The sequence below is a fragment of the Drosophila montana genome, unplaced genomic scaffold (assembly GCF_035044405.1).
Source record: "Drosophila montana isolate Dmon_TW-CO22-7 unplaced genomic scaffold, ASM3504440v1 contig_3733_1, whole genome shotgun sequence".
Classification (NCBI taxonomy): Eukaryota; Metazoa; Arthropoda; class Insecta; order Diptera; family Drosophilidae; genus Drosophila; species Drosophila montana.
The window spans coordinates 11,667,241-11,681,259 of record NW_026998620.1 but is presented as its reverse complement, the minus strand read 5'-3'; the positions used below and the strand labels follow the sequence as shown (position 1 = coordinate 11,681,259).

Here is a 14,019-nt window from a genome sequence, read left to right as displayed (position 1 = left end):
ACATATGTATATATGCATATATATATCTTAGCATATAAATTGTGGCAAAATACCATGGAAATGCGCAGAGCTTTGAGTTGGACTTCAAATGGTTCTGATAGAATGGTTAAAGGAAGATATAAACAAAGACATCTGCACTTCTCAGTATTTTTAATCATTAGGTAGCATAGAATAGAGCGAAGGAGAGAGCGGGAGAGGAAGATATTATCAAGATATTATCCTTGCAAAGAATTTAGCTGTAAGATTTAATATTCAACTTAACTCTTCAAATTTAATAAGCCTTAAAAACCGTATGAACTAGAATTAGCAAGACTGAGATAGAAAAAGATGGAGAAAGGGAGAGAGAGATATATATAGATAGAGAATGAGAGAGCAATAGAACTAGTAAAATATTTTAAAGATTACATTCTATTTAAAAGTTTAGGTGCAAATTCATAGACCAAACTTTTTAAGATCAAATTAGTTTGGAAAATCATGAGATAAAGTCAGGGTAATATATATAGAAAAGGATAAAGATAAAGATAAAGAAGGGAAATATAATAATCTAATAATATCTCTGCTACATAATATTGTTCATGTGTAACCCCTTTTTGAAGCGCACATCAAAAAACTAACCAGAATTCTTATTTACAAAAAAAAGTTTCCTTCCGTTTTTTTGTTCTTCAAAAAATACAACGAATTTGCATAAACCTTGTACCACTGTGCGTCTGCCTCCAACTACACATGTGAGAAAACGTTTAAAAATAGTCAGCTAAAGAAAAATGAAGAAAAATAAAATGGAAAAAGCAAAAACAAAAACAAAAAGGAAACTTCACTTCGGGACGTGAGCAAAATATAAGCATGCTTGTTATGTTATCCTCGGCAGACCTCCAGGCGGGCCCAAATTTATGTAAATTAAGCATGCTTTAAGCTGAGATTCTTTTTTTGGTATATTATTTATGAATGCAACAGGTGTTGGGGCTCGAGTGCGGGCAACTGGATATGCCTGATGTCTAAGGCTGCCGGTCAAGGAAATTCAGCAACGCCAGCATTTTCCTTCCTGCCCCCGCCGCAGCAATAGGATTTCGTTAACTGCTTGTTATGCAGTGCACAGGGTTATGGCTATGCAGACCTCTAGCCAGTGTATTGAACCCCAGCAGCAGCAGCAGCAGCAGCAAAAATGGTGGCAGCTGAAGATTGGCTGCCACAAAGGCGGCTTGTCTTTGCTTTGTGCGTGTGTGTGCGTCTGTGTGTGTAATCTGATGAGCAGATGTTCTGAGAATTGACTACAACAGGCTGCACATGCCACGCTTGTGGCACTCACTCATAAACAAGTGCAACGCATTGCAGTAGCGTTTCTGGCGTTTGACCCCAAATCACCTGCCACAGTTGCAGTCGAGCAATTAAAAACAGTCCATAAACTGATATATGGCACATTGCCCCCCTTCCCCCGCCAGACCATTTTGCCAACTGTTTACTTATGGTTGCTTTGATGTGCGAAGTTGTGTATGTATTTGTATGCACAATTGGCCAAAAGCATTTTAGCCAAATTTGGACAAATGTTTGCCTGGCACGCGCCATATGCAAAACAGTTGCCCGTTTGTTTCGAGTGCATGTGTGGAGTTCACGCTTCCGTGCCATTAACACGTTTGAACAACCCACACACACACACTCACACACTCGCACACTTGGCCACAAAAGCCAAACAGTCAACGGCCAACAGCCAACAATTATGCAAAGTTCCTGTTGGCCAACAAACGAACAAACGCACCCCGCGCGCTCTGGTCGCCTTTTGGCCCGGGGCTTATTGACAATTGTGCAAATTTTCAATTTATGTTTCTGCTTGTCATGGCTGCCACACCCACTGGAGGGCAGGCGCATCGCTACGATTCGTTTATTGACTCTTGTCATTTTCTTGTTGTTGTTGTTGTTGATGTTTGCCTTTTCCGCGCAGGTTGCGCATCCGCCATGTTGCACAGAGTCAACATATTCCGACAATTGGAGAGTCTAAACAGCAAAATGCAACTGCAACTGCACTTTGCCGGAAATGTGTGCCCCACACACACACACACACACACACACAGAGAGAGAGAGAGAGAGAAAACTTGTGCCAATGTTTATCTCATTTGCATATTGCCGTTTGATAGCTGAACATTTGAAAATTATGAACTCGTTTTAGAATTTGAACTGCCTGCACAAATATGGCACAGCCAATGGGGGAAATTGATAAAAAAAACAAAAACAATTTGTTTTTGTTTCTGCCATAAATTTAGGTGCTAAAAGCTGCGGCTGCAAGTGTGTCAATTGCCCGTGCGCTCAATGTGACAAACTGGCATGGAAATTGCAATTGTCCAGTTTTACTTCATAAATGGACACCCGGCCATAATTTCTCTATGCGTGGGGCCTGTCAAAACTGTGTTGCCGTTAGCTTCATCATTTGGCGTGGCTATTGCAATAAATGCTGACTAGAACTTTGGTTTATTGAATAGCCACAAATATATCTATGTATGTATATCTTTTGCATATATAAAGATTAATTTTGTGGAAGTGTTTGTTTTCTAATATTGCGTATATGCAGAAACTGACTTCATTCTCACTTCATTAGCATTCTAATATTGCCTATACATTTATTAGATTTTAGCTAGAAGATTTTCTAGTTTTGTGAATTAACTGAAATTCTAAGTTGTGCTCACATTTTCTAAAATTAATTAATCAATATTTTCTCTTTTAAAATTAATTGTAGCTTTAGTCATAACTTATGTAAATATAATGTATAATGTTTAAATAATTTGTTTTGTTTGTTATCTAATCAATTGAGTTTCCTTTCCCTCCACTCAATATCTAATTATTGTTTACAGCATTTGATGCAAGTGCTCTTCAAGCTATTTGCTCTAAAATTGAGTTGATAATCTTTTCGGCTTGTGCTCGAGTATTCCTTCAAGTGGCTATGCTGGGCTGTCAATTCCCTGTCAATGGCAGCCTTGAAGGCGCATATGGCTTGTTGGCTATAAATAAATTTGCCAAAGTGAAGTCCTGAGCGTCTCATAAACCATAAAGTTATGACTTTAACCGCGCAGAGTCGTCAGAGATGCAAGTTTGCTTGCGTCCCTGGCCGCGGGGCAATCAGGCATGCAGCTACACATTTCGGTGGCATACATCACAATGAGGCGACAGCGACTGTCAATGTCAAGCCGGGCCAGAAGCGAGACGTCAGTTGGGATGGAACAGCGGCTCATTACGCTTCAAAACAAAGCCAACTCTGGCGACACACTGGCGACAATGGCCACTAACAGCAACAAAAGCAACAACAACAATTCAACATATACAATTATCACTTGCGTAAACATTTAAATGTTGTTAAAGCGGCAGAGACCAGACCCGTGGCGCCTGCCCAAGCCAGCACCGGCAGGCGAAGGCGGAGCATTTGTTGGTGGGGGAAAGGGGCGGGGTCGGGGTTTTCGGGTGCGGACCAGCGCTTAATATGCAAACGTGATGCACAGAGCCAGAGCGCGTTTCTCGGGATCGGCCCCGTCAAGCTGACAGCCGCCAAAGTGCAAAAAATGCGAACGTGAAACGAGGCCAGAAAATGGAATTTCTATTTAAATATATATTTAAAACTTGTTCAGCATGAACTAATATTAATGCAATTAGTGTCACATTGCAAACGGTATTTATAGCCATAGATACTATATAGTTGCCTTGTTTCTCTTAAAGTTGAACAAATAAAATGTACTTCAATTTTCACTACAAGTACAAAACTTGAAAACTAAAATTTGAACAAAGGAATATTCTCAAAAGTTTTCGAAGGAAAATTGAAAGTCAGAAAAAGTTTCCTTCTAGCAGAGGCTTTTGTAAGACTTATCTCTATGATAGAAATCTTTGCTTTTTTTGGGCTGGGAGCTTTAGAATTTCTTTTGATATACATATACACACATATCTTACAGGTCAACAGATCTCATAGATCGCAAGCCTGAGCTGGCAAACCAAATAGAAAGTTGAAGAAAATAGCAATTTCTATAATTCAAAAAATTAATTTCAAAGATAAATGTGATGTACTTATGTTAGAAAATGCACCTTTACCTTTTGAGTATTTTTTAGAATGCATAATATATCTTATCTTATCTTAGATAAATGTGCCCAAGCACAAGAACTTAATACGATAATTAAAGGAAAGAAACTTGTTCTTTTTCTAATTTTATAAAAAGAAACTCAAATAAATAGAATGGACCTTTATTTGGAAAAAATGTCTCCTATATCTCTTAAGCATACTTAGGATGTTTCATAGGTTAACAGATCTAAAGATCAACAGTTTAAATATCTCTCACGTAAAATCCCAAACTAAAAAATTCCGACTTCTATAATTATATAAAATATCTGAAGAAATACTATGCACTTTTCCGCCCCTTGGGATCGCTGACTATCAGTTGACAATATTTTCGAAATTGCATATTTTGTAATATTTTTGGCTCACTCACCTCTTCGACGATAGGATGAGCCGCGAAATTTGTTCGGCGATAGCACGGGGGGACGCGGGGCCAGCATGCTGGGCACCTCATCCGGCGAGCTGGGTCCAATCGATGGCGATGTGCATGTGGATGCGGATGTGTTGAACTGGCGCTGCTGCTGCTGCTGCTGCGGCGGCTGCTGTGCCCAGTTGCCGAACGAGTGACGACGTGTGCCGCCGCTTGGCAGCGTGTGATGGCGCTGGGATTTGCTGTAGATGAGGCCAGATGAAAGCAGAGCAAAGAACGCACGATTAGCACAGTCAATGTTAAGCCGAGGGAATGGGGAATGGGGAATGGGAACAGGGGGTATGGGGTATGGCAATGGGGAACTGTTTGGCAAACTGTCAACAGCTGCATCCTGTCAACGGGCACACGCCCCAGATCACTCACCTTGCATTGAAGACCTCGTCGTGTTCGGCGCCGCCTCCAGGGCAATGGGAGCTGTGCGTCTCATTGCAGGAGCCGAGCCGTTCGCGAAACGACTCCGATTGCGAATTGGATGAGCGCTGGCAATACATCAACGGCTGCAGTTCAAACGATTGCTGTGGATTTGGTAAACAGTAGCAGAATGTTATTAGAGAGAGGGATGGAGGGGGCGGAGTGAGACGAAAACAGCAAACAGGAAGTTGTGCAGATCGGACAAGATAAATTGGAATTTTATGGACGGAAAACTCACTTGTGAGAAACCGCCCAGAGAGTTGAAGCTGCCGCGCGGGCTGCCAAAGGCCATCGTTGCTGTCGTATCCAGATTGGCCGATGTGATGAGACGCATCTGTTCCGGATTGGCGGCCAGTGCGGGTCGTGGACTGCTGCCCTTAGAGTTCCGGCGTTTGAATATCGAGAAGCCCTTGCCGGATGACTGCGAGTCCGGCGTGCGGGGCGATTTGGCATCATTGAAATAACACGGATTGTCTAAAAGTAAGGAAGATCATTTACAACATTTCAGTTTGATATCTATGGAGCTCTACTTCCTACAGGTGAGTGTAGAATAAATCTTAAGTTAATCAAATTGATGTCTTATTATTTCTATTACTATGTTGAAAGTTCGTACTATAATAGTATTACTATCAATTAGGGCCAAGGACTCGAGAAAAAATTGTGGATGTTTTTATTAAACATTTTTGGCTTGAAAACATAATATAACTAAAGGAACTGTTAGTAACAAATTGTATATAATTTTATATATATTTTGCATATTTTAATATTCATTCTATCAAAATTCATAGTTCAAACAAAATTGAAAATGATTCCTTGAAGAATTTTACATTATTAGCAGATATTAATAGATAATAATCGATAGGTAGCCAATTTTAAATAATTATTCATTTAAACATGATATACCCAGACAATTTTTGTTTTCTTAAAAGAACTGAGCCTTAACTTTCATTTAGGAAAAACAAGCAAAACAACCACAACTTTTTGTTAGTTCAACTTTCACAGCTTAAGCACATATGCCCAAACTTCGCATTTTTTCTATATTATTTTTAATTTTTACCTGAGAAGAAGGCGTTTGTATTATCCATAGTGAGAAACATCTTGAGATCGTATCAAGCTGAGTCGCTTCAAGTTCGTTCGATAACTTGGATAATCTGTGCACGATTGTTTTGCTGTCTATTCACAAATGCAATTTATGATGCATTTTCATTGTTGTTGGAAAGCGAGAGGCGGTTCGTAGCTGCACTTTCACTGGTTGCGCATGCGCACGCGCCAAAAGACTTCAGCACACACGTACACACACATACACAGAGACGAAGTCTGCGTTGCACAGCGCCAAAAATGGCAAACGATAAATTACAAGAAAAAATTAAAAGCTTTTGGTTTCACTGCTTAGATTGTGCGCAATTGTCAGTTTGATTGATTTTATTTCGAAAGCGCGCCAAATACATTCAAATTGTAACGGGCAAAAAATTGTCGTTGTTGTTGTTGTCTGTTTGATTTACTCAACGCGCTGCGCGTGCGTTTGCATTGAATTCCCGAAACGGAATAAATTCTAAAACTTCAACGAGAACAAAACACTTGAGTCGTCAGCGTCGGCGTCGACGCCCGCGTCGTCGTTGAAGCGTCGCTGCCGCGGCCGCTGCCATAGAGAATCCCTCGCCGCTATGGTTATTTTCTGTGTTTGCCTTGCGCTTCTTCTGGCTCTGCAGCATTGCCTCTCCGTCGCACACGCACAGCACGCAACACACACGCACACATGCACATACGCATGCGGGATCAGTGTTTAAATATGGTTAACATATTGCACCCACTCACTGCTGCTCTGCCGCTGCCGCTGTCGCTGTCGCTGCCGCTGGCACTGCTGCTGCCACTCTGCGTGGCCACTCGAGTGCGCAAGGAAAAACTCAACATGAGGCGAGCTCACTTTTCCAGCAACATTGTAGTTGTTGTTTCAGTTGTTGCTGTTGTTGTACCTGCGCATGTTTTTCTTTTGCGTGCGTTTTTCGCATGATCAAAATACTGTTGTCTCTTGCGCATGATTTTTGTTACCCAACTATCCCATCGTACTCCCTACTCCCGTACCCACAGCCGGTCTCATCCCATAAATGCAGGGAACGTTTTGTCTTGAGCTCGTCGCGCATATTTGATGAGTTCCGATAGGTAAGAGCACTCGTACCGACAACAACAACAACAACTTTTTAACTAATGCTATATTCATACATAAGTACAAAGGTAGTTTTGTATGCATCGTGTCTTATCAGTGTCAAAGTTTGAATTTGTCTCTGCTGTCAGAGGACAAAGGATTTCGAGTGGGTTTTTATTCCAGTTGATTGTCCTCTAAGCAGGGAACTTATTCTTACATTTTCAGTTTAAAATTTTTCTGGATTAAGAATCGGAAACAACTAAGACGATTTCCGAAAAAAAAATCAATATTAGAAATTACCCTGATACAAATATTTTGTTAATACTTTCAAGCATTTTATGCCTAAGTTGAAGAGTTTTGGGCATCTTGTGAACTCTTCCAAGACGTCTGTTATAAGAAAGATAATTATTTTATTTGAAAAGAGCATAAATTCGAAAAATTTTGAGAAAGTACTCTACTCCACAATGTATGTCTGGCGCATAATCCTTTGAACTATAAAGTATATCTGGTTCGGGCATTATCCTATGATCTTTACTTTCCTAGCTGAGCATTTGGCATATTCCCCTCGCCGTTAACAAGAGTCGCATGGCCAAGTGGCAATCAATGAAATGTTCCGGCCAAAATAGACAACCATAATAAAAGGCGATGCAAAAAAGACGACAATTACGAGAATGCAAAAAGTTTGGGGGAAGAGAATAGAGAGCCGAGCGATCATCAAAGGCCAACATCTGAGGTATGCACATTAAAAATTTGTTAGACGGGCGCATTGAAAATGTCCATGAGACAGGGAATAGGAAACATACCGCTACATACGACCCGGCACAATAATTAAGGAAAGGCACGACCAAAGCTGTGACTCCAGAGCGACTCCATGTGGCAGACGGCGGAATTTCTGAAGTGGACTGGGACTGGGACTGGGCCAACGAATGTGGCAGATGCAACGCACATTGGGACCTATGGAAAACTCGTAAAAAGTCGGTCGCTGCGTAGAAATTGCACATTTCGTAGTTCATAAAATGTAGAAACGGACCCGGGCGAAGAGGGTTGCGGGTTGAGTGCGCACTCAGCCCAAATTGTTGCTCGGCCTCTCCAGGGGCAAGTGTGTGTGTGTGTGTGCCTCTCTGTGTGTGTGTGTGTGTGCTTGCGATGGCATGGCATGGGCAACGTGTGCCACCAGTCGCTTGTGGATGCAAATGATCTTGAAATGTGCATCTAGTACTTGCACTTATACAATTGCATTTGCCTGCACATAAATGTCAAGTTGTTGTCTTCGCCTGCACGCACTTTGACTCTGTTTGGTTCTTGAGTGCGGCATAGGAATTGCCGTTGCGTTCTATAAGCCTCGCCTTGCCCCGTTTCTAGTCGTAAATCTGTAGACGCTCAACTGCTACCTAAACTGGAGCACAGCGACAGCAACCCTTCCGCATAGGCAGCTCCTCCTCTGGACACCATTTGGGAGCACTCGCTGATTGTTCTATGGCGTTGACAGGTTAATCACTTTGATGGTGTCTCTGTTGTTATAGTTCTCTTGGGTCAGTTTTGGTTTTACATATTATGAAGTGATTCACCTTTGTTGCAGTACCACAAATGCATTGAGCCGAAAATAGAACGTTTGTATGGAGTACTTATTTGAAAAGCAATCATACACTTTTGGGAACTAGGAAATCAAAAATAGTCATATAATAATAATGAGTATATCAACCATTTACGGGCATATATATGACTTAAATTACGCATTAAATGTGCTTCATGGCAATCAAATTCATCCCATCAAGGTCATTTAAGTAAGAAAGTGAGGCACGCCGAAGGTTAAATACCCTTGTAGACATTTGCCCTACGGTTTTGCAGATATGTGAGATTAGTGTACCTCGTAAATGCTGAGTTTGATGAAAATATCTTGAAAAACGGACTTATATGACAGCAATACGATATAGTTGCCCTCTATGTCTTCTATATAGTGGTCCGATCCGGCTGATTTCGACATATGCGTTGCCTGCAACAGAAAGACAGACCCATTCATAGGCTCAAGACGATAGACAACTCGCCTGTTGACGCTGATCTGGGATATATATATATACTTTATGATAGTCGGAGACGTTAAAGACTTCATGACATAATTAAAATACCTTCTACAAGGATCAACTTTGTCGGACATACAGCTACGAAAAAATAATCAGTTTTTCTCCTATTTCTTCTTTAGAATCTTTAAAAAATGGCTGTCTAAAATTAATCAGTTAGGAGCTAAGTCAAGCCTTTATATCTTGAAAAACAAAACATTTGTTTGCACTAAAGCTTAGTACTTGTCCGATCGATCCAATGTGAACTGTATTATATTTATTTTTATAAATGTCGATAGAACTTTGTTTGTATGTGTTAAACAAATTTAGATTTGGAATTGTCAGCTTTGGCCAGGATACATTAACAAACAAGTAAGAGGAACCTTCTTCTTCCAACAGGCGATAGGTATAAAATGAAAGATACTTGATATATATATACTATTCTAGAAGCTACATGTCAAGTTTGGTGAATCTAGCTCTTATTATTTGCCGAAATTGCTCAAAAAACAGGATTTCGATATCGATTTTTATCGATTACGAAACAGGGCAAGTTATATATCGGAATATCGGAAACAAACTCGATCTGCGCGGGGACTAGGAGGACCTACAGCTAAAAGTCAAGTCTCTAGCTCTTATAGGTTCTGAGATCCTTGCGTTCATACATACGGACAGACCGACAGACAGACAGATGGACATGGCTATATCGACTCGACTATTGATGCTGATCAAGAATATATATATTTTTTATGGGAGATGCTTCCTTCTGCCTGTTACATACATTTACACAAATACATTGGGTTCAGGGTATAATAATATAGTTAGGAACTTAAGGTGCCTAGCTAAGTAGTTTTTAGATGTATTTACAGCTGTTTGTTCTTAGTGGAAGAATACATTATTATTCGATGAGCTTCAAACACATTTTCAAAAATCTTCCTCATGCAATTTTTGTTCTCGAAAAATGCACCTATCTGCGCGACAAATGGAGGTCTAGGATTGACTGTGGTATTATTAATATATACATATATGCATATCTTTATGTCTTACTATTTTAACACAGATACTCGTAAAACAATTATGAGTTTTCCAAGTACATATTAAACCACTTGGAACGGGCTATTATAGCGCAATAAGCGCACTAATGATACACATATATGGCAACTAGTTGCATAAATATAGAATTTATAATTCTATAAAAAAAAGAAGAAAAAGTGAAAAAATAATAAAAACAAGAAATAAGAGGAAACTCACAACCGAGAACTCATAATGCTGCCAATTGTTAGCTGGGCTATCGATTGCGCTTTCACGCGAGTTTCCTCGGGAACTGTGTCTTAGACAGTGCCCAACGGCTGAAGAAAGACTCGATGCCATTTGCCATATACGAGTAATATTATTTATTATTCCTATTTGAATTATTTCACTTGTGTGCGCATTTAGCCAGGTCCACGGCAGAGCGTACTCATATTTACTCAGCTATTTTCATTCGAATTCCGCGTAGTCAGGCAGCTGAGAGTGCAGTACAGTACACTTCCCCCGCAGCACCCCCCACCACCCCGATCCAGCTGCCGAGTACCAACCCCAAGCTCGACGGCACAGTCAACGTTTTGTATTTTGAGTCATTTTATGCGCACTACGAGTTTTCCTTCACGTTCAATTGAAAATTTTTGTTTATTATTTTCGACTCTTTTTATGATTTAACCCCAAAGGCAGCCCGGGGCAAACCTAACCGAAACAAACCAAACCAAACGAACAAAAAAAAATATATAAAACGCAGCACAACGTCAGCCTACCCGGAAGTTTGGCGACGACGAGCCCCATTATGATTATTATGATTATTATTATTATTTTTGATTTTCCCCCAAACAATAGTTATAGAAAAATTGTGCTCAAGCCAGGCTGTTGCAGGTGCCCGTCTTCCTTGGAAATGAAAATAGAAAAACGAATGCATTTGCATGCATTTTATTGTGTTGTTTTCTTTTGTACATTTTTTTTTATAGGAAACGCCATCGACAGACCACACAATTGCTTGGTATTTTTCTGGTATTAATTTTGAGTTATTTTTACAGAGAGCCCCATAAAATGCAGAGCCATAATTCGAATGCTTTAAAAATCATTAAAATGTGCATTTGAAAGTGTTATTTTAGTTGGCCATACGAAAACAGAGAAAGCCATTAAAATGTACAAATTTTTGTTGAGTTCCGCCCACGCGGCAAGAACTTCAGAGCAGCAAGCGGATGTACCAACAACAATTGCTATAAAAACAACAACCTCAAAATCAAGGAAAATAGCTCAAATAGTTCAGTTCTAACACTTTTCGGATGCTGCGGATGTGAAGTGCCATGAAAACTGAAACGAAACCGATCCGAACCGAACCGAACCACATCCGAGCCAGCATAAGGATCGCTGGCAATGAAAACAAGTTGCCAAATGTAGGCGGCATGCCAGGCCAGGATGTGACCAAGGATATATAATATCTTCGAAAAAAAAAAACCTCAACACTTCCGCGTGGCTCAGAGCACGTGTGAGCCATGCCAATGATCCAAGGGCCACTCGAGTAAAATCCACAACGGAAATGTCCAAAAAGTCATAAACGCACACACAAGCAACAGATCAATAGGGATGTGATCAGGAACTGTAATGAATATTTGGGAAACTGGCTGTGAGCGAGGGGTAAAAGCCAATTCACTCAATACCGAAGTGTGAAAGCGATTTTTACTACCTGATATTGAGGTCCTACGTAGGCGTTTGCTGTGTGTGTCGCTTTGTTGGGTGTCGAGAGAGTGCAATCAAAATAGAAATCAAATAAACACTTTTATGATCTTTGTTGTGGTTGACATGTTGCCAAATCAAATACCCATTTGCTTGAATAAGACTGCTCGACTAGTAGCTACCCTGTAAACAGCAGCGATATGTGTAAATGCGAAAGACCTTGTTCTTTTTTTTCGGGGGATAAATATCCTTTAAATACTTCTATGATCTTTGTTGTGGTTGACATGATGCCAAATCAAATACCCATTTGATTGACTAAGTGTGCTCGACTAGTAGCTACCCTGTAGACAGCGGCGCGATGTGTATATGCGAAAGACCTTGTTCTTTTTTTCGGGGGATAAATATCGTTTTAGTGAAATATTCTGTAGCTCTCTAGACTATTTAAGAATCTACACTTTTAATTTAGTGTCTAGCCCTTTTAAGGTCCGAGGTACATATGCTCAAATATGTGAATTCGATATCTATTAATATCGTGTAAATGCAGCGAGCTATCGATCATTAGAAGAAATCTTCATCTACCTGAGCAATGGGAAAGCCTACCTTCCTTGCAAGTCTCTAGCTCTTATAGTTCCTGAGATTGACGCATTCTTAGAGACGGACGGACAGCTGGAACGACTTTGCTTTTGTTGCTGATCAGGAATATATACTCGTTATGCGATTATCATAGCTTCCAACTGCCTATTACATACATTTGCATAAAATCAAAACAGCCCACTTTACGGGGCATAAAACCTGGCCAATATCCAAGCCATTGATGAACCGAATAGTTACTCGATAGGTGTTCGAATATGCATAAACTGCATTCATAAATCTCTAAAGGCGATATAAACAGGATTCGGCACAAGCAGAGCCAACGGGCGAGTAGCAGCAGCAGCCGCAAGACATCTGCTCAACAGATTTCATTCCTGGACCAGTCACTCATTCGCTGGGTGCATCTGGGACTGGGACTGGGCCTGGGCCTGGGCCTGGGCAACAAACAAATGTTAATTATTTTCTTAATGGAAATGCGCACATGACACGGAAAAAGCAAAACAACAGAAAAAACAAAAAATAGACAACAGGCAGCGTTGTCTTCCGTGTAAACCTAAAAAAAGCAGCCGAAGGTTGAGGCTGCGAAAAACTCCATTACCAGCCCGTGCCGGAGACGAAGACGGGGACCCCGAACGAGCCCCTCATCCCAGCCAGCGTCCCCTGTGGAGCGCGTGTCTTTTTCTTTTTTTGGGCATATTTTTGTCGCTTGCATAAGGCTGGGGCCGGGGCCGGGGCCGGGGCCGGGGCTGGGCAGGGGCTGGCATTCTGCTGACTTTCTGCGCAGTTGCTTCAATGCTTTTGTATAAATTTTATAGACCTGAAATGTGCCCGTGTCCAGGTCCGTCTCCGACTCCGACTCCACCTCGGTCGGGATCTCACGCTCCGCCTGTGCGCTGTGGCCAACCGCAGGTTGATGTTAAATGTCAATTGGCATACCCCAGAGGATCAGTGGCGCATTAATTACAAACTCCCCAATCTAAAGACCAGTCCCAAGTTCCCTGTTGATGCTTCTAATGATGTTGTTGATCTTGTTACGCTTTGCACTTAGCGTCGAGTTCTATAGTTTTCTTTCTTTTTTTATGTCGCTGTTTCTTCCAGCAAGATCACACTTCAAAATTTGATTTATTTGGCTTTGACTGCACTTGTAATATGAGATCGGATCAGGGGTAACACACACACACGAACACACACGCACGCACACACACTTGCTGTGGCTGGCTATCAAATAGAGCAGACTCTGTGTCGCATACTATTTGAGGATACTTGGTTGAAATTTGGTGTAAAAGATACGCCATCATCTTAGATAATGTCTCTAAGATACATTTTATGTGTAGAAAAAAAAAAGATTCTTTTAGTGTTCCCTGAATATCTAAGGGCAATTATGTATTACATAATATAATAGTAATAATAATATATTATAATATTACTATAATAATTTTATTATCAATCGCAAATATTATTACATTTATGAATGTTGTTGTAAGAGATTTGCCAGAACTTATTTAATATCTCTAAGATACATATAATGTGTAAAAATATATGTTTATTTTAAAAAATTTCTTTTTCTATTTCCTTTTACCTACATTAACAGATATTCATT

At 40.5% G+C, this 14,019-nt stretch overlaps 1 protein-coding gene across 2 annotated transcripts in view; it reads right to left on the bottom strand.

Moving 5' to 3' along the window:
• The window catches only part of stumps (DBB domain-containing protein stumps), a 44,262-nt gene that overhangs the window by 15,140 nt on the left and 15,103 nt on the right, over nt 1-14,019 (bottom strand). The window contains exons 1-4 of one of the 2 annotated variants that reach the window (XM_064693772.1): nt 5,980-6,139; nt 5,161-5,396; nt 4,875-5,026; nt 4,455-4,693 (exon numbers count right to left, since the gene is read on the bottom strand). In XM_064693772.1, the coding sequence (XP_064549842.1) occupies nt 4,455-4,693; nt 4,875-5,026; nt 5,161-5,396; nt 5,980-6,019 (667 nt within the window). In that variant the 5' untranslated portion in view covers nt 6,020-6,139. Of the gene's footprint in view, nt 1-4,454; nt 4,694-4,874; nt 5,027-5,160; nt 5,397-5,979; nt 6,140-14,019 lie in introns of those variants that run through there. The other variant, XM_064693773.1, reaches the window with a different exon arrangement.